Here is a 21410-nt window from a genome sequence, read left to right on the forward strand (position 1 = left end):
CATCTACCTCAAGAAGTTTATTTTTCTATAAATAAGAATAAACATTTTTGCACTAAAATCGCAGTGGTTGCGTGGTATCCAAAATGGTATCGAGTATCGACATTTTTCAAAATATCGTATCGAAGTTAGAAATCCAGTATCGTGACAAGCCTTAAGCCTAATGCCTCAACTCTTACAACGCTTAGTTTTCGTAGGGTGGGGGGGTCCCCAGTTAAAATAAGATATTTTGGGGGTCGCGGCCTGAAAAGTTTCAGAACCACTGTCATAGAGAGATGAAGGACCAAAACAGACATGGCTGCCACTACAGACAGCACTATCCAGCGTATAGGAAACCTTCTGTCATTTGATTATCCACTGACTACAGTGAATGATGGATCACCAAACCCACCAGACCTGAACCAGGTTTCTTTCTTTTTCCAAGACAAATATGATTTGTAGAATAGAACAGGACATCCAGACATTGGTCTCATTAAGGGTCAAGATGATGTTTAAATATTATACAGAAAGAAATGGAGAGATTCATGAAAGCGGGCAGACATATAGGTAAAAAGAGAGAGCGAGACAGAGAGAGTGTGTAATATTTCAAAAATCTCTGACAGCAAGAGTAACAATTTCCCTCCTGTGAATTGTGAAATTGTCTCGCTTGCGCTCGTTTCACGCAAGCCTGTCACAATTATTCCGGAATCATCTAAATCGCACTTATTTGAGATAATCACAATTATTTTTGCATAATTGTCATAGTTGTTTTCATGATGAAATATCTTCATATTATCAAACATAAAAATACCAAAAATAGTGGAAATTGCAGAGCTAGCTGAGCTACAAGCTCAAAACATAGAAATTAAATTTTTATTCAGAATGTCCAACGACACAATTAAATCGTTAATCGGAAATTATCTGAGCAACAATTAACTAACAGTCAAGTAGAGTAACGCACATTTGGATTGTTGGCGGTCAGCTTTTTTTCCTGTGAGGCACATGACACTGATTTGACACTGATGAAGCAGAAGTTTAGAAGATTGCTTACAGGGGTTGACACTAAGGTCTCATTGGCACTTGCCTGTCGGGCAAGTACAGATCATGCCCATTTTCCTGAACTCGTCCATTATAAAATGATAGGTAAAATCTGAATTAATGTTCAATTTAACACACATGTTTTACTTTCTGGGGCCGATAAAAAATGGGTATGGGTACACACTTATTTTAGCAACAGTGAAAACAGCAAATTATAGGTAAACCGTGTTCTTATTTTACATTCCAGAGCAGAAGACAGCTCTGTCCACGTTCAGGTGTTTAGACAGATCTAGTCAGGGACGTGCTGGCCATTGGGAAAAGCGGGACAACTCCCCAAAGGGCCGGTTCATTCCCAGCCGGTCCAGGCCGGCCATTAGTAAAAAATTAAAAATTAAATGTCTCCGTTCCATTTTGGGGGCTGGGCAGTGGGCAGCCAACAAAGTAAATCGTCACTGCCGGGCAGAAACCTTGTATCTCCAAGTTTTTTTTTTACATTTTATCGCAAAGCAAAGCCCTGCTTCATCATATAAGGCCGTTGCGCAAAAGTAGTGAAAACAGCAGATCTACAAGCACACAATGCCTCGCGGTGCGAGGCGTTGTGTGCTTGTAGATCGGCTATTTTCACTAGTGTAAAACATTTTTAAAATGATAAATACAAAACAAACGGTTTTGGACATACAAGGTTTCCACCTAACGACGACAAAATATAACTCATGTAATTGGCCCACTGGCTTGTCACTTGTCATGATCTGAAATAACAAATCTTTGAGTAGCAGCAGCGCTATAGAGAGAGATCTCTCTCTATAGCGCGCAATGAGGGCCTCTCCAACTCTTTTTCCCGGGCTTTCCCTGGATCTAGTGTTGTGTTTATAAACGGTTGTTGCGTCCCCTGACTCCCCTCTCAAATGAGCACTTGCCTGGTCAGTCGGGCAACCTGAGAGCAAACTTCACCTGCCAGAGAGTTTTATTAACTCTCTGGCAGTTAATTGGCAGAGCAGATTGTCTGTCTTTGTGTTCACATGCCATGTAGCTGACCAAAGCGAGAACGCAAGCGTTGTGTGCCCGCTGTCTGTTTTAAGCAAAAGAACTGAACAGCACCAGTGAACAAGCAAACCCACACTGAAGCTATGGCATCTAAGCTAAGTTACACTGTCACTGATGTGGTTAAAAGCATTCACATTCGCACACACACACACACACACACACACACACACACACACACACACACACACACACACACACACACACACACACACACACACACACACACACACACACACACACACACACACACACACACACACACACACACACACACACACACACACACACACACACACACAGCTCTTCCATGAACACAGAGCTGCTTTCATGGTCGAAAATCTGCCAAATCCTGCCAGTGCAGAGGTCAGCATTTTTCTACCATGGTCTGGGGGCTGCTCTGTGTGTGCGCGCGTGCTTCTGTGCACGTGCGTCGAGCCATTTGCATGTGTGATGTCAAAGCCTTGACGTCAAACTTCACAAGACCCCCTCTAGCTGTTCCTTCTCTTATTTTTTGTTCGTGTGTCTTTGTGTGTGTGCGTGCGTGCGAGAACCCCCTCTCTTTCAAACACACGCTTAAGACACATGCTACATGTATTTATGGCATATATAAGTCATATACGTAAGTTACATGATAACAGAAACTGTGTGACTTGGAGAGTGATGTCACATTGAGATGCAGGCAGAGACAGCGGATGAAAGCGAGGACAATGTGATACAAGTTTGTGCACAGACAAGGCCTCATGACCTGGACACCAGACCAATCTGCCAGTGCAAAAAAATAATAATAATAAAAAAAAAAAGATTTGGTCTGGTCCCACTCGGTAGGATTTTAAGATTGTCCAGGGTCAAATATATATCTGGTTTGGTGATCCTTGACAATGTTTAAGAAGCACTGCCCTGTAGCAGTGTCTCTCAAACTGTTCAGATCACGACACCCCACAATTATCATATTTGAACCTACCAACCAACCTGATAAGCACTTGGAATGTAGGTGTTGAGGCATTCAATTTACTTAGTACTCAGACTACTTAGACCAGGGGTCTTCAACGTTTTCAGGCCAAGGACCCCTAGTTGAGAGAGAGATGAAGCATAGATTCATAGATTCCATATAGTTTCATCGTTTTACAGTATTTTGGATTCATGTCAATTTGTGTTTTCAAGATATTTAACAACTTGAGTCGTCATTACCTAATAAACTTGACCTTTTACTCTGTACTTAGTCTGCTCTTTCCCCCCTCTGCACCAAACCTCTTTGCCGAAAATAGCCGATCTACAAGCTCAACAATATGGACAGTAGGGTTCAAGTTGTTAATATAAAAAGGATTATGGACAGTAGGGTTCAAGTTGTTAATATAAAAAGGATTGGAAGATTTGGAAGACACCCTGTAGTAACTCTGAGTACCCTCTAGGGGTTCCGGACCCCCTGTTGAAGACCCCTGACTTAGGGGGTCCCCTAACCTATGACTTATATTACTTTCCAACTTTGTTCTTTCTATCCACGTCAGACAAACTGTATTTTGCTGCGCTACACGTCGCACACTTTTGATGGCACGCAATTGGGCCATATGTCAAATCGACCAGCTTCATCGGGACACGCAGGGGCGTGTCCCGACCCACAGGTTGAGAACCACTGGCCTATACTATAATGACATGCTCAAAATAGGGGTGTCTGTCTGGTGGATCAAGACCGTGACCTATACATTTCTGGGCTGGGTGGTCCGGAGAACGCAGAGGGGGAATGGGGACGTCCATTGTGCTCATGAGCATACAGGGTTAGAAGTTATCAGCTGTATTGTTTCCAGTTCTTGAAGAACTACACAGTTTTTTCTGCTTACAATACGTAAATGTAGCAATAGGAAAGGAACTGGTTGGAACAACAAGTTCCTTCCACACGCTACTTTCTACCGGGAAAACCTTGATTGAAGTAACAATTCTTCGGCATTATATAATTGTGTCGATTTCTTGCGAATAAAGTAATGCAGATGTCCATTCTGGACGGGTACACATTAAAGTGTATTACCCCCTCGGGCCAGGAACACATTTTTGTGTATTACAGTATGTACAGTATGTAGTCATTTTTTCAAAAATATTTTAGTTTTTTTAGATTTTTTTTTCTATGAAAGCCAAAGGTGTATAGCCTGGTTCCAGACTTGCTGAATCGCAAGCCACACCCCTTTAAAATTTTGTTTTGGCGATTAATGGAGTGAAACGAAATGCAATTCAGGCTGAGTGTCAGGCTAAAAGGTGTAAGCTATCAAATAGTTTTGGAATATGCTATATGCATATACGCCATTTTGTTCTACTTCCGGGTGTCTTTTGACTTCCTTCACAGGTGTTATCGATGATACTAATGAAGGGTCTGTTCCATTCTGGTCAAACAGAGTCAGGGTGCTGATATTGTGCATGTTGGCTCACTGGAAACACTCTGCTACACCAGTGGGTCTCAAAGTGTCCTTGAGTGGGTTCCAAATGTCCCCATACAGGTGTGTAACTCTGACAGTGTACAAATGGAAGCAAATGGACCCGCAATGGTCCATTTGATTCCATTTGTTGATTCCATTTGTACAGAGTTATGGGGGTCCTTGAAATTAAAGAACCACTGTACAATAAATCAAACAGAGCCTTCATTAGTATCATCAGTAACACCTGTGAAGGAAGTCGAAAGACACCCGGAAGTAGAACAAAATGGTGTATATGCATAGAGCCTATTGTGTTTCTAGCTGCTACAGAGGCTTAGTAATATGTTTTCCAGAAAAACAGTGGGTTATTTTTCAAATCGGACTTAGGCCTAAATGGGTTAACAATAATGTTAAATCTTGAGACGCGATAATGAAACAAAATGGATTTGGTTTAATTTTACACTCAAGAGTTACAGTATCTATAATAAGGGTCCACTCCATTCGGTTACCAACTCTGCATCATTTAGCTGGGGACCACCTGGAATCCCTTCAAGGACCACTGGTGGTCCCCCGGATATAGGCTTTTAGGTTAAATACTTGAGTGAATGCACTCGGTTAGCTTCCCACCACAGCATTGGGCGGACGTCCATTGTGTCTTATTATGAGCACAGGCGGGTTAGAAGTTTATCTGCCGTGTTATTTCCACCCGGGCCGAGTTATCGTTGACCCCGGACCACGCCCGAGCCGCTACGCTGCCGGGACCGCAGGGAGGAGGCGGGCGGCTACGTCAGGTCCTGTCAAAACACTCTTATCACAGGGGAGAGGACAGACCCGCTCTTTAACCCATTCAGAACGGGTACGCTATTGTGTATTATTATTTTATGCTTTAACTATTGAAAAATAGCAGATATACAAGCTCGGTGCCGCGCTGCGAGCTTGTAGATCTGCTATTTTCGAAAAATTGTGAAAATTCGAATTTTGACCCGATTCTATAAGTGTCTTTTGAATCCTTCTAAGGTTTTTGGAAAAAACCTGTGTTTCTATGTCAGCAATCTGGCCAGCCATCGTCAAAGAAAAGGTCCTTTTCACTTCAACTGGAGCTCAGTTAGTCTGTTCTTGAGAGACTGCTATATCAGTGGTTCTCAAACTTTTTCATGTGAAGGACCCCCAAAATTATATGTATTTGGCCACGGACCCCCATCTAAAAATATTTAGTTCCAGGGACCCCCCAGAAGCAAAATTTGAGTTACAAATGTTCGCTTTGAAAATACATTATATTCAAAGATTTGCACCCATTTTCACGACTTTTTCAAAAATAGCAGATCTACAAGCTCGCAGCGCGGCACTCGGTGCCGCGCTGTGAGCTTGTATATCTGCTATTTTTCACTGGTTAAAGCATTCAATAATTCTAGGCCTAAATGGGTTAACAAAACACTGTTTCAACACTTATTTGGCACGCAAACGCTCATAACAGCCTCGCATCCGCACAAAGACTTCAACATGGACTTGAATGGCCTTTCAGGCAGAAACCTCTTATCTCCATATACTAACTTTTTGTTTTTTCGGAAATCAACGCCCTATACTTGATCACACTAGAGCAGTGGTTCTCAACCTTTTCAGACCGGGGCCGCCAAAATAATCATATTTTAACTGGGGACCCCCCCACCCTGACGAGCACTCAAAGTTTAGGCATTTCATTTTGTGTAACAGTTCTATTGGGAAAATAGCAGATCTACATGCTCACAACGCCTCGTGTTGGGAGGCGTTGTGAGCACGTAGATCAGCTATTTTCACAATTTCTGCCTCTAATATTTGAGAATTTGGCCAATGTTTAATTTATCATTTTAGAGGTATTAAAAAAGGCCTTAAATTGTCACTTTAGAAATGTGGCGTATTTTGTGGTTTGTTTACTGTTGAGTGAGAAAACAATGTTGCACATTAAGTTAATCATCCGGGGACCCCCCAAAATAATTTGGGGACTGCCCTGGGGGTCCCGACCCATAGGTTGAGAACCACTGCACTAGAGCATTGCACAAAAGCATCAAAAGTAGCAGATCCGCAAGCTCAAAAACACGGTGTGAAGCGGTGCGTCTTAAGCTTGTAGATCTGGCTACTTTTGCTATTTTTGAATTTGAATCCTTAAAAGTAACGGTTAGGGTACATATGAGGTTTCCAGACGTGACAGAATATACACATGCATGCATGAAGGGGACTTGCATATCGTCACTGTCGGGCAAAAACCTCGCATCTACAAATTTCAAATGTGCACGTCTTTTCATAACGTAAAACCCTGTTTCCCCACACAAGACTGTCGCACAAGTGAAAATAGCCGATCTACAAGCACACAACACCTCGCTCCCTGAGGCGTTGTGTGCTTGCAGATCGGCTATTTTCAATAGTTTAAATCGTTTTTAAAATAATAAATACAAAACGAGCAGTTTTGGACATACAAGGTTTCCACCCGACAACAACGATAACAGCACAGTATACACTTGTGTGTGTGTGTGTGTGTGCGTGTGCGTGTGTGTGTGTGTGTGTGTGCGTGTGCATGTGTGTGCGTGTGCGTGGGTATACACACACACACACACACACACACACACAGACAGCTGGAGAAGGACAGTGTGGATAAATGTGACTTCCTGGACATGTACTTGGGGACGATAAATTATGACAAGCTGACCTTTGTACCGAATGCTGATGTTGTTTGTGCAAAGGGCCACAATGGAAATATAAGCTCTCTCTTTTGACAAATACAGCAGTGGTACGGATATATGCTCACATTAATTATATGCATTGTTTAGCGGTTCCGCAGTGCTCCAATGCTTGACCGAGTGTGTAGGTATGTACAGTCTCATACGCCTCTTATGAGTAGCAGCAGCTGCAATACCGCTGCAAGCCTTGACATTTAATGGACAACAGAAGAATTCAAATAGTTTAACACTGCTCAAAGGGACCGCTAACTTCATGCTGGGTGTGATCTTTTGTCACTAAACACAAGTCAATGAAAGACTGATCAGTGCACATACTGTACTTCAGAAGCTCAGAAGTAAAGATTTTTCACGGTCGGCGACTTTGCTCTCGTCTTATTGAATCTGCTCTTCTCTTTTATTTGCGGGCGTACGGATGATTGACCTCGGAGAAGAGAACCGGGATGAAAGGAGCTGCTAGAATGTGCGGTAAAATGGCAGGCGGAGATCTCAATCACCTCTCTCTGTGTCTCAATAAGTCAGTCAGAGCTTGGAAGAAAGACGAGTCCTTGCAGACGCTTGTTACCTTTTGTTCGATAGTTAACCTCTTGAATTATACCAACCTGTTGCACATAGAACACACTATGTGCGACAGAACACACTGTGAAGTTGTTTACAAAAGGTTATAGTACAGTAGCTACTAAGGAAACATAGGGCCCTATTTTGAACCAGGTCTTATGCCTTAACTTCTTTGCCTTTTTTTACTATTTTGTTTTAGTTTTTTAAATATTTCAAATAGCTGATCTGCAAGTTCACAACGTGCAGATGTAGATCAGCATTTGAAGTATTTAAAATAGTATTTTTCAAAATTGTGAAAAAAGGTAAAGAAGTTAAGGCATAAGGCATAAGACCTGGTTCAAAATTGGGCCCTATAATGTCATGGGTGCATACAATATACCAAACCTTATGCACATGTACAGCTGAGGATGCTTTTTACATTCTCTTTGCTCTTTTGCACTCTCTTTCTTTCCTAAGCCATTATTACTTATTGCTTATTAATTTATCTTTAGATGTGTTGTGTTTTTGTTGTTTTGCTGTTCACTGCATTGTCTGAAAGCAAGCCGAACAAAAACTAGTTTTACTCTTACGTACCTGTACAAAATACGTAACAATAAAATACAACCTTGAACCCCACATACCAGTGTTACTATTATTTTTCTCTAATTTTTATTGCACAATTTTGTAACCCATTTTTCACCCAGTGCCAATTATCTAATGTAATCCAGGGCGCTACACTCCCTCTGCCAACCTGGGGAGAGCAACGGACTTATCTCATGCTTCCTTCTATGCACGAGTAGTACACGCCGCTTCTTTTCACCTGACAGGGGAGATTCCCTGGTAGGACGTAGGAAGGAACACGTTATTCCCAACCAGTTCCTTTCCCCTCCATCAGGTGTATAGAGACCAGGATTACTGCATGTTTTTAGGAGACACGGGGAGAACATGCAAACTCCACACAGAAAGGCCCTTTTGCCAACCCCACCTAGGGTATGGGCGCTGATGACGCGGAGGAGAGAACACGCCCCCAGCACCCACAGTGTCCCCCGGCGGGAATTGTGTGTGTGTGCGTGCGTGCGTACATGTGAGAGTGCCTACAATATGCCGTTTCTGATCTCCATAATGTCATGGTTAGGGGTGTAGATTAAGCAAAATTAATGAGTTTTCTAAATAGAAATAATTTGCTTAATCTATACCCCTTACCATGACATTATGCGGATCAGAAACGCCATATTGTAGGGGCAGAGATTAAGCTAAATTAATGTGTTTTCTAACTCCAATTATTTGTACTTCGGAGCTTGCTCCCTCGAAGCACTGGAGAGTGGCAGTGTACATCTAATTATACATGCACAGTACACAGTAATGTTAATTTATTCATTTGTAACGCAGTGAGTGTACAAATGTAAGCCTAATGGACCCGATTCCAATTATGCACTCTCATTACCCACTTAACCCATTCAGAACGGGTACACATTTTGTGTTTCATTATTTTATGCTTTAACTATTGAAAAATAGCAGATATACAAGCTCACAGCGCGGCACCGAGTGCCGCGCTGCGAGCTTGTAGATCTGCTATTTTTGAAAAATCGTGAAAATTCGAATTTTGACCCGATTCTATAAGTGTCTTTTGAATCCTTCTAAGATTTTTTTTAAAAACCCATGTTTCAATGACAACAATCTGGCCAGCCATCGTCAGGGAAAAGGTCCTTTTCACTCAAATGGAGCTCAGTTAGTCTGTTCTTGAGAGACTACTGTGTCAGTGGTGGTCAAACCTTTTCATGTGAAGGACCCCCAAAATGATATTTATTTGGCCACGGACCCCCATCTCAAAATATCTAGTTCCAGGGACCCCCCAGAAGCAAAATTTGAGTTACAAACGTTCACTTTGAAAATACTTATATTCAAAGATTTGCACACATTTTCACAACTTTTTCAAAAATAGCAGATCTACAAGCTCGCAGCGCGGCACTCGGTGCCGCGCTGTGAGCTTGTATATCTGCTATTTTTCAATAGTTAAAGCAGTCAATAATTCTAGGGTTAGGGTTAGGCCTAAATGGGTTAAAGCCTATTGAGCTCTATTTTAAAAATAACCAACCTATTTTTGTACTTGTTGCTTTCCTTTCGGTGTTAGGGGAAAATGACCACCTATGTCATTCTCAACCTTTTCTGGATCAGTGCCCAAAATCCTCTCCTAAAATGTAGTTGCATTTATACAGGGTTTCCACACATTTTTTACCCAATTGAATTGCCAAAACAAAAATTCAGCGCAACAACGAGTCGCTCACTCAGTGCTGTGTTCTACCTGTAACGCACGCACGTATACGGCGTCTGCTGTCGTTAAATAAAAATATGAATGGCGTCTGCCCTCGTGAACCTTTCAAAGTAGCGTATCTGATAGGCATCATGCACTGGCGTCTGCCCTGGCCACACGAATAGCCGCGGATCATAGATTATAGTATGCCCTCAAAAAAAGTCTACAACACTCCACTGCACTTACTCCTTTGTGCAATGCCCAAAGACAGGCATTGTAGCAAAAATAAAGTGTGCACGCTGCGAATGGACCGTGGCGTGCATGCGGATGGTGCACGATGGACACGCACGTGCCAACGTCAAAAGGTAAGAAATTGTGTCAGGGAACACTCAAAGTCGATTTATGGTGGCAGTAAACAAAATCAATAACCAGAAATAAAAGAAAGCATAGCTATTTTTTCCAGGATCTTCCAGGACCCTTGATCAATTCCAAAACTTTTTCCAGTACTGGAAAAATATTTTCCCCCTGTTTATAAATGGTAAATGATGCATAATATACGTAGCACCCAAGTTATCCAGACCAAAGGCGCATGCTTTACACACGGAGGAAACCATGCAAGACATCAACCTTCGACACCAACTCTGGGGGAGCCCGGGATCGAACTGGGGACCTTCTGGTTCCCAAGCAGCCGCTCTACCTCCTGAGCCAATTTCAAGGACCCCCAGTTTGCTATGCATTAGACTACGGACCCCCATTTAATGGCATTTCCATCTCTGAGATCCCAATCTATATTTAAAAAATCTATGTTAATTTAACTCCTGTGGGTCAGGACCCCCAGGGGGGTCCCCAAATTATTTTGGGGGGTCCCCAGATGATTAACTTAATGTGCAACATTGATTTCTCTCTCAACAGTAAACAAACCAATGTAACGTTTAATATTAAACGTTTAACGTTAAATGTGCATACATGTATGCACATTTCTAAAGTGACAATTTAAGGACTTTTTAATACATCTAAAATGACAAATATTAGAGGCTGAAATTGTGAAAATAGCCGATCTACATGCTCACATGTGAGCATGTGGATCTGCTATTTTCACAATAGAACCATGTTATGCAAAATGTAATTCCGAACCTCTCAGTGCTCGTCAGGGTGGGGGGGTCCCCAGTTAAAATGTGATTATCTTGGGTATCGCAGCCTGAAAAGGTTGAGAACTACTGGTGTAGGTGGGAGCAGAAGAGACGGGTGGCTGGTGGTCTTACTTGTGGAAGCGTCCCTCGCGGTCCTCGTTGTCGGCGTAAAGGAACAGCTTTAAGGCGTAGTTCTCGATGTGGGCGTTCCCCACCACCTCCTGACTGATGGAGTCGTTCTCACCCAGCTCCTTCTTCATCTGGACCACACACACACACACACACACACACACACACACACACACACACACACACACACACACGTTAGGGACTGGACAAAACATTTTTCCGTTTATCGTTGAAAAACAAAAAATCAAACCTCGGTTCGAAGTGGAGCGGTGAATTTGAGCAGCTGTACCCTATGTGAGTGAGTGAGTGAGTGTAAACTGTGCCTGTGAGTGAGTGGTGAGTGTGCCTGGCCTGCACAAAACAGCGCCCCTCCTTTAACTAGTGTGTTGTGTGTGGCCACTCAAGGTATTGCCCAGGCTACGGACAGGGCCAGCCAGCCAGCCAGCCAGCCAGCCAGCCAGCCACATACCCACGGATATACCTGTTCATTGGGAGCGCTTTCACCGCTCCAAAAACACTCATCATCATATAGCAGCGATTTAGAGGTAGGGTAAGTGGTTTCATTTAATTCAAATAATAACAAAATGGGTTTATGTTCTGATAGTACTGTAGTTAGTAACTAGTAGGGATGCGGTATCGGTACTCGCAGTATCGGTACTTGCCCCGATACCAGCCTATTTTGCTGTACTCGTACTCGTCTGATATTGCTCACGGCAGCGCCAGATACCATTTTGTTTCATAAATATGTTGGTAACAACATATCAAAAGTCCTAAGACACAGTTTTGTATGTGTTAGTTCAACTAATGAACAGTGCTTTCACCTTCTCTCACTCTAGGCATGACAACATAATTATTTAAAGCATTTTATTTTGGAGCGCCACCCACTTTAATCAGAAACGTAACTTACAGTATCGGTATTCGGTATCGGCAAGAACTCAAATTAAGTAATCGTACTTGTACTTGGTCAGCAAAAAAGTGGTATCGGGACATCCCTAGTAACTAGTAGTAAGTACACCTCGTGCCCCAATACATGGTGCTTCTCTCAGATTCACCGTCCAGTGCATCATTGGACGGACCAGCAACTAAATGGATAACATCCGATCTGTAACCAAAAGAGTCTGAAGAGACGTTTGGGTTGTGTTTTCCTTCAATGTCTTAAAGATCGTCTGTGGTTGAGCTGCTTCTAGCTCGCTGCTCCAAAGCTGTCCAGGTCTGTGATGGGCATTGACGGTGCTTGACCTTCTTATACCGTGTCACTCCCGCTGATGTCAGCACAGTCTTTTTTTCACTCTCTATCAAATGTCCAAAAAATACTCGATCTACAGGCTCATGTCCAAAAAATAGCCAATCTACAGGCTCACAACGCGTCGTGTCGCGACATGTTGAGCCTGTAGATCGGCTATTTTTGGGCAAATGTTCTGCCCCAGCTGGATAATGGTTTTTGATTATCGCGATAATATCGTAAATCGCGATTTCTTTTGTCACAATAATCGTGATATGAAGTTTTCATATCGTCCCATCCCTAATATAGATAGTCAGCCAGGCCCCCACATATGGCAGGCGTCGTCTAACCTCAATAATCCATTTCATCAATACAGGCGTTTAAAGAGCAATACTTGAATGGTGTTTTTATTTTCCTTTTCTACAACATTGTGTAAACGTGAAAGGCCTAAAACCCCTATTTTTGTTTTCTGAAAGATAGACGCACGCACACACAGTCAATCCACCAGCAGAGCAGACTGTTCTTCAGTTTATATATTTATTATGCTGGCATTTAAAAAAAGCAGCTTCCAGTGAAAGCTTGGCAGTACAGACAGACACAGAGAGAAGACAAAAAAAATGAAATTCACTGTTCTGTCTTTCTCCTGTTTCACTCATCCTGACATCCTTTCGGTGCCTTGCTTGTACACACACACACACACACACACACACACACACACACACACACACACACACACACACACACACACACACACACACACACACACACACACACACACACACACACACACACACACACACACACACACACACACACACACACACACACACACACACACACACACACACACACACAGGTTGCTGACACATGCGTACACAATGTAACCACAGGGAGGAAAACACGTATGTTTTTTGTGTATATTCTTCCACAGAGGTGACAATTAAATGCATTCACTGTTGAGTGCCGGTTGATGCTGTCCAGTCGTATGCCAGAAATAGCAGATCTACAAGCTGACGATACGATGTCATCGCAATAATCAAAATATGCCCAATACTCTTAAAAATACTCATTAACCACTTGAACGCCTGCATCCATATTCTGGGGCAGACCGATTGCCAAAAAATAGCAGATCTACAAGCTTGTTGTGAGCTTGCAGTGTAGATCGAGAGAAGAGATTTGGTAGAGTTAAAAAAGTATGTTTACATGATTGATCCCAGTGTATTACAGAGGACAATTTCACAATATATTATAATCACCATGATACAATTATTGTGAGGGTTTTCTTTTTTTTATCACTGTAAACGATAACAATTATGGTTCCATCCCTAGTGCGTGCCAGACAGCGAGTGTGTGTGGGCTCTACAGGAGGTGACAAAAAATAAATCAAACCAACGGTTCGAATTGGAGCAGTGGATTTGAGCAGCTATACCCTGTGTTTGTGTGTGTGTGTGTGTGTGTGTGTGTGTGTGTGTGTGTGTGTGTGTGTGTGTGTGTGTGTGTGTGTGTGTGTGTGGGCGGGCTGCGTAACAGTGGCCTGCAACAGTGCCGTTCTCAACCTGTTCCTGTTTTTATAGGCAACAGTGCCACTCCTGGTCACCCAGCGGTAGCGCGCCACTAGGGCAAAGTTCATACTAATGAGGACAGACAGACAGACAGACATAGGGACAGACAAGAGTGAATGTTGGGAGCTGTGTTCCACTGCTCCAAAAGGCACAAGAGAGGGGGAGGGAGAGAGATGGGGGTGCGAGGTGACTGCTCATTGGTCAGTGTGTCCTCCATCAGGAATCAACAACAACACACCTCCATGTTCTCTCCATCTCTTTGCTGCATCTCACTCTCTTTTCACCCTTCACCCCACCTCTCTCTCCTCATGCTTCTTTTCACCCTCATCTCGCTCTCTCTCTCTCACTTTCTTCTTTCTTTTCACCCCCCCGTCCCACCTCTCTCTCTCTCTCTGAGCATCTCACTTTCTTTTAACCCCCCCCCTCTCTCTCTCTCTCTCTCTCTCTCTCTCTCTCCCCCTCTCCCTCTCTCTCTCTCTCTCTCTCTGCCTCAAGGCGTCAGGTTTCTTGTAAAAAACACCACGGCAAAAAGTGCTGGCTCCCATTTTAACAGGTGGACTGAATGAACGCACTGTTCACAGCCTTAATGAAACTGTGTGTGTGCGCGCGCGTGCGTGTGTGTGTGTGTGTGTGTGCACAATTCTAGATTCAAGGCATTACTGAGGCTACTAAGGTGTATGCTTCCGTGCGCGTGCGTGTGTGTCACACACAGTTCATCTCGTCATTGAGGGTACCCTTGTAATGAAGGAGTGTGTGAATGGAACTCAGGTTTCCAGGAACTTGTCCTTACATTGCTCTCTCTCTCTCTGTGTGTGTGTGTGTGTGTGTGTGTGTGTGTGTGTGTGTGTGTGTGTGTGTGTGCTCATGCGAGCGTGCGTGTGTATGCGGGCGCACGCAACAACTATTGATTATTTCTTAGTCATTCATCAAATAACCAAGAAGCTATTTTTTATCCATCAGGGCGAACATTTCAACCATCCGAGGCCGACACATGTTCGCAGTTGCCTTACATTAACACTTATGTTGCAATGATTTTTTCTCTTCAATGTCTCGCGTTGCCATGGTTACCATAGACTTCCATGTAATTGTGCAATTGTGTAAAAAGTGCACGCCCATGCCTAGATGATGCACCACGTGTGTAGATGCTGTTCACAGCTTTCAAACAAAAAAATCCGCTTGGAAATCCGTTCAGGCATTCATGATTTATGGGCCATTATGTTTTCTTCAGATGTAAACAAACATGGCTGCCATGTTTGAAAGAATGGGTTGGTATGGGGGTTAAACATACAATTTCGCGATCGCGATCATGCCTAATACATTTGTGGAGGTCCAAAACATTTTTTTGAAAAAAAAAGATTTTTTTTTTTTTTTTTCAAAAACAGCCCAAACTCGGGAAACTCGGGGTTGGCAAAGCGTTGGTATCAATACAAACTCGGGAAACTCGGGGTTGGCACCAGATGTGTTAATAAAGTATGTGTGTAAAAGTAGAGTGTCTGGAACCCAGAGACTCTACTTTTACACACATAAAACAGACTTTGGACTCTGGATGGTCTGTTTTACCTCAAAATCTACCAGTAAGACTCCCTAATCGGTAGATAAGCGACCATCAGCTCGCATAAGGTTGTCTGCAAAAAGTGGTGGCGCTAGAAGAGGGGCATGTGAGAAATGAGGGGCAGAGGGTGTGGTTTGCCAGCCAAGGAGTGTGTGTGTGTGTGTGTGTGTGTGTGTGTGTGTGTGTGTGTGTGTGTGTGTGTGTGTGTGTGTGTGTGTGTGTGTGTGTGTGTGTGTGTGTGTGTGTGTGTGCAAAGTTTGGCATGTATCGAGGCAACGGTGGCGGAGATAAGAGTAGGAGCAAAAGTGTGACGTGATGACGTGACGGACAGACGGACGGACAGCCGGTGGAGCTTTTCATAGTAACTTGCGACCTGACGGTCGAAAAACAATCTATGTCGAGATGCACTGAAGCTGTTCTGGCAGTGCATGGTGGCCCGACACCTTACTGCGGTATCGACTAATAAAAAGAAAGAAGCTGCAATGCATCCGTTTTAAAGAGGGAGTCATTGTACCAGACAGTGCCCTTTATTATGTATCCTTTATCAATTTCACTTCAGTTAAATAACTTAGTAAAACGGACCTGAGTTACACTGTACTTGGTGCAATCTCCTTCAGCCTACAGTACACCAAGTCTCTTCAACAAAAATAAGCAGATCTACAAGCTTAGATGGGTTATTTCCCCCAGAATAAGAATGCTGGTGTGGTTAAACGCCAAGTATGAAAGTTATTTTCGATCCGCCCTAACTTCTTCAGTGCCATATTTAAAGTGGGACCTCTTATATTGCCGGTTCGCCAACAAAGGGTTAAAAAAATAGTGTGCACGCTGGTGCACACATTCGTGCACAGATCCTGCACTATGCATGTGCATGCTTTTCACAGCTTTCAAACAAAAAAATCCGCTTGGAAATCTGTTCAGGCATTCAGGAGAAGGCAGCCTTTATGTTTTCTTCAAATGTAAACAAACATGGCTGCCATGTTTGAAAGATGGGGTTGGTATGGGGGTTAAACATGCAATTTCGCGATCGTGATCATGGCTAGTACACTGTTGGAGGACCAATTTTTTTTTTTTTTTTTCAAAAAGAAATCTTTCAATTTTTTTTATTATTTTTTTTTATTATTTTTTTTTAAAAGACGTCCAGAAGACGTCTGGCAGGGAGGTCCATAGTTAAAAAGACGTTTTTATTATAGAAAACGTCTTTTTTGGCAGGGTATGAGCTAATGGAAACAGATATTCTCTCAAAGTTGTCCTCATGACATAAACTGTATCTTAGGAATAAACTAAGATTTACATATTTGACATAAACTTGAGGCACTGTAAAGTACAGATGTAATTTCAGGGTGCCGTGGATGAAAAAGGTTATTTACATGGGTGCCCTGCGCCAAAGATGTTTGCGAAGAACTGCCTTAACGTACTGCTAAGTAGAAATATTAGGCTTTCAAATCATCAAAACCCCCTGATTTGATAAGATAATGATAAGATATGATAGTTACCTACTCCTCCCGCGGGGGAAATTCGGGTATCGCAGCCCAACCCAGCTGCTTTTTTTTTCAGCTTAACCCAGCTGAACCCTATGAGGCAGCCCACAAGGAGCGCAAGGGGGGGAGCAGTGATAGCTGGAGCGGGGGATCGTACCTGCGACCTCTGGGGTCTCTGGAGTCCTAGGTATGGACACTAACCACTCAGCCATCACTGCTCATTTGAGCAGACAATAGTGTAATGTTACACTTAAGACATAAATAATAATGTGCTGCATTATTCTACTGTCATATCCATCACTGCTCTCGCCTAATTTGCTCATCCTCCCTTTCTCTCTCCATCTCTCTCCCTTGTTGACTTTGTCTCATTCATTACAGTCGTGCCTGTTTATCCCGGATTCTCGGTACGGGAGTCTAATTGCAGAGAACAACAACCACCCACTAATAACGCTCGGTCAACTTCCAATGTGTCGAGTGCAGTGGTGGAAAAAAGCGTTATGTGCAGGATGTTGAGGAATATGTCAAGAGAATTCAAACGTTCCTGTAATTCGTGAAAGTGTGACGTTTAATGACTTTGTGTCAATTGTGTTTGTATCACCAGTTAGGCCAATCAAAGACGACAATTTGTGCTGGGTTCTGCATTTGTCCCTAACCACACCACACCGTTTCATGAATCCAAATTGTGTTTGTATCACCAGTTAGGCTAATCAAAGACGACAATTTGTGCTGGGTTCTGCATTTGCCCCTAACCACACCACACCGCTCCGTTTCATGAATCCATCCATACCTTTAGTTCTCTGTAATCAGCAAAGTGTGGGTGCTTATACCTGCCTCTCGCCATGTACACTACAGTGAGACTCCTGACATTGCTTATTGTGCGCTCGCACTCCCAATGTCTCAAGCTTGCATGTGAATATTAAACAGATGTAAAAGTATAAATACTGCAATGTAGAAATATTCTGTTTTCGGCCTCAAAATGTACCAAAAGTAAAAGGTACTCATTGTGCAGGATGTCCCATTTCACAAGTTTCCAAATGTATAAAATCTTTTGAAAATAGTCAATCTACATAGTCGACGCATTGTGCTTGTAGATCAACTATGTTCAAATGGCTGAAATGTATATAGGGTTGAAGTGGCTAATGTACGTCAAAGTACTACAAGTACTACAAGTAATTGTAGTGGAGTAAAAGTACAATGTTTGCCTCTGAGGTGCAGTGGAGTAGAAGTAAAAGTACAAGTACAGAAAATTGGAAATACTCCAGTAAAGTAAAAGTAACTCAAAATTGTACTTAAAGGAGTAATTCACCCCCAAAATGATTTTTTTTCTATTGATTACTCATGCCATGGAGAGTAGAGTTCAATAATATTTTTAGTTTTTTGTCGCATTCCTAAGACAAAAATGTGATAACAATAAATTTACCCCCATTCGTTCCGGATGGGGACCCGTTTTGAAACGGCTCCCCATCCGGAATCAATAAGGGGTAAATTTACGCGAATACAATTTTTGTCTTAGGAATGTGACAAAAACCGAAGAATATTATTGAACTCTACTCTCCATGGCATGAGTTATCAATAGAAAAAAAGTCATTTTGGGGGTGAACTACTCCTTTAAGTACAGTACTTGAGTACATATGCTTTAGTTACTTTCCGCCACTGGTGGAGTGTTACACAAGACAATCAGCGAGACATTTAGCTAAACAGCCATTTGTCTGGTGGCTTGTGGTAAAAAAATAAAACTCCCTACCCTGCGGTCCATCAAATTAACCCTTCAAGGCCGGTGAACGTGTCTTTGTCGCTTTAGATTTTAACCACTTTAACCGTCATTGTATACTTTAGCTATTGAAAAATAGCAGATCCGCGCTGCGAGCTCGTAGATCTGCTATTTTTGAAAAACTTTGAATATTTTTGACCCCGATTCTTTAGATGTCTTCTAAGTCCTTCTTCTAAATCAGTGGTTATCAAACCTTTTGATGTCAAAGAACCCCACAATTACATGTATTTGGCCGCAGAGTACGCAGACCCCCCCATCTCAAAATATGTTGTTCCAGGGACGCCCCAGAAGCAGAGATTTGAGTTACGGAAGTTTGCTTTGAAAAATATGCATTCAAAGATTTGCAAAAATGTTCACGTTTGTTTTTCAAAAACAGCAGGGCCGCGCTGTGAGCTTGTATATCTGCTATTTTTCAATAGCTGAAGTATGAAAAAATTCCCGGGCTTAAGGGTTTAATTTCCAGCGGTGTATGGGTGAGAGAAAAAAAAAGATAGAGTTCCCGTCGGGGGATTCTCCCTGGCAGCGCCTACGTTGTTGACTGCGGAAAAATAATTAACAAGTCCATTATGTGCGGTGAAAATGTGACACCCTCGACCGGGGAGGAGAGGCAGAGAGGAACTATGAGTCCCACTGTGGTTTCGGTTTCTCTCACTGGCTCTGCCCACAGAGACTTACTTAACAGGGGGACGTGATGCACGCTCACACACGCACGCACGCACGCACGACACACGCACGCACGCACGCACGCACGCACGCACGCACGCACGCACGCACGCACGCGCACACGCACACGCACACGCACACGCACACGCACACGCACACGCACACACACACACACACACACACACACACAGTACCTAAAGCTCTCGCAAGCTTACGCCTATCAAATATTACACACATGCACAAGTGTACACACACAGTACTTCAAAGGGTCGGATGTTGTGTTGACTGCTGGGAACCGATTATTGCATGCAGGCTACTGAGGAGAAGAGAGGAGAGGAGAGGAGAGGAGAGGAGAGGAGAGTGTGACAGTAATGATACTCTCTGCAGCTCCTGTAAAAAACCTGCCTCGAGGGGACAGCTCTGTGCGTGTGCTTGTGTGTGTGCGTGTGCGTACGTGCGTCTTCACATATTTCCATCTGTGTCCAGGGAGTCGTCTAATTGACTCTGGTCAATCTATAAAAAGGAGTAAAACATGGCCGTGACGGGATCCCCACTGGCTCATTCACTTCTCCTTATAGAAGAAGAAGAAGAAGAAGAATTTCCCTACGTCATCCCACAAGGGAAATTCAGTTTTCAGCTTAACCCAGCTGACCCCCAGTACTTCGCACAAGGCGCGCGGGGGGGGGGGGAGGGGAGCAGTGATAGCTGGAGTGGGGAATCGTACCTGCGACCTCTGGGACCTCCGGAGTCCTAGGTATGGACACTAACCACTCAGCTATCACTGCTGTAAGTGTGTGAGTATAGCTGCTGTAAGTATAGCTCACCATGATTGTACCAAAGGCTCATTTACAATTTGCAATTTGCAATATAATTTAAGCATGTAGCAGAGCGACTTAACAACTAGAAATACTGTTCCTTCGAAACAGTGTGGGCTCGCTTCCAACCCAACAAATAGGATACTCTAAGGTACTGTAAGGTACAGTACCTTACAGTATTGTACTGTACCTTACTATACTGTGCTGCACCTTACTGTACTGTATTGTACTGTACTGTACTGTACTTTACTTTACTGTACTCTACTGTACCTTACTGTACTGTACTGTACCTTACTGTACTATACTATACTATACTGTACCGTACTGTACCTTACTGTACTGTACTGTACTCTACTGTACCTTACTATACTGTACTTTACTGTACTCTACTGTACTTTACTGTACTCTACTGTACTTTACTGTACTCTACTGTACTGTACCTTACTGTACTTTACTGTACTCTACTGTACCTTACTGTACTGTACCTTACTGTACTGTACTTTACTGTACTCTACTGTACCTTACTGTACTGTACTGTACCTTACTGTACTATACTATACTGTACTATACTGTACCGTACTGTACCTTACTGTACTGTACTCTACTGTACCTTACAATACTGTACTTTACTGTACTCTACTGTACTTTACTGTACTCTACTGTACTTTACTGTACTCTACTGTACCTTACTGTACTTTACTGTACTCTACTGTACCTTACTCTATTGTTTTGTACTTTACTGTACTGTACTCTACTATACCTTACTGTACTGTACCTTTCTGTACCTTACTGTACTTTACTGTACTCTACTGAACCTTACTGTACTTTTACTGTACTCTACTGAACCTTACTGTACTGTACATATTCTATGTGTTCTAGAGGTGTATATTGAGTGCATATACTGTAGGTTAACACATTCCCCGCCATTTTAACATACCTTCGTACTCTACGGTGCCTCTGGTCTCCATAGACTTCCATGTAATTCATAGTGCACGGATCATGCAGACCCATGCCTAGATAATGCACCACGTGTGTCCACATTGCTCACAGCTTTCAAACAAAAAAATCCGAATGGAAATCCGTTCAGGCATTCATGAGATAGAAGCCATTATGTTTTCCTAAAATGTAAACAAAG

The 21410-nt window shown here is 42.9% G+C and overlaps 1 protein-coding gene across 1 annotated transcript in view; it reads right to left on the reverse strand.

Annotated features, from left to right (window-relative positions):
• The window catches only part of vta1 (vesicle (multivesicular body) trafficking 1), a 146072-nt gene that overhangs the window by 75009 nt on the left and 49653 nt on the right, over window positions 1-21410 (reverse strand). The window contains exon 3 of the mRNA XM_080744324.1: window positions 11216-11343. Coding sequence (XP_080600450.1) covers window positions 11216-11343 — 128 coding nt within the window. The remainder of the gene's footprint in view (window positions 1-11215; window positions 11344-21410) is intronic.

Source organism: Nannobrachium achirus (assembly GCF_963921795.1).
Source record: "Nannobrachium achirus genome assembly, chromosome: 16".
Classification (NCBI taxonomy): Eukaryota; Metazoa; Chordata; class Actinopteri; order Myctophiformes; family Myctophidae; genus Nannobrachium; species Nannobrachium achirus.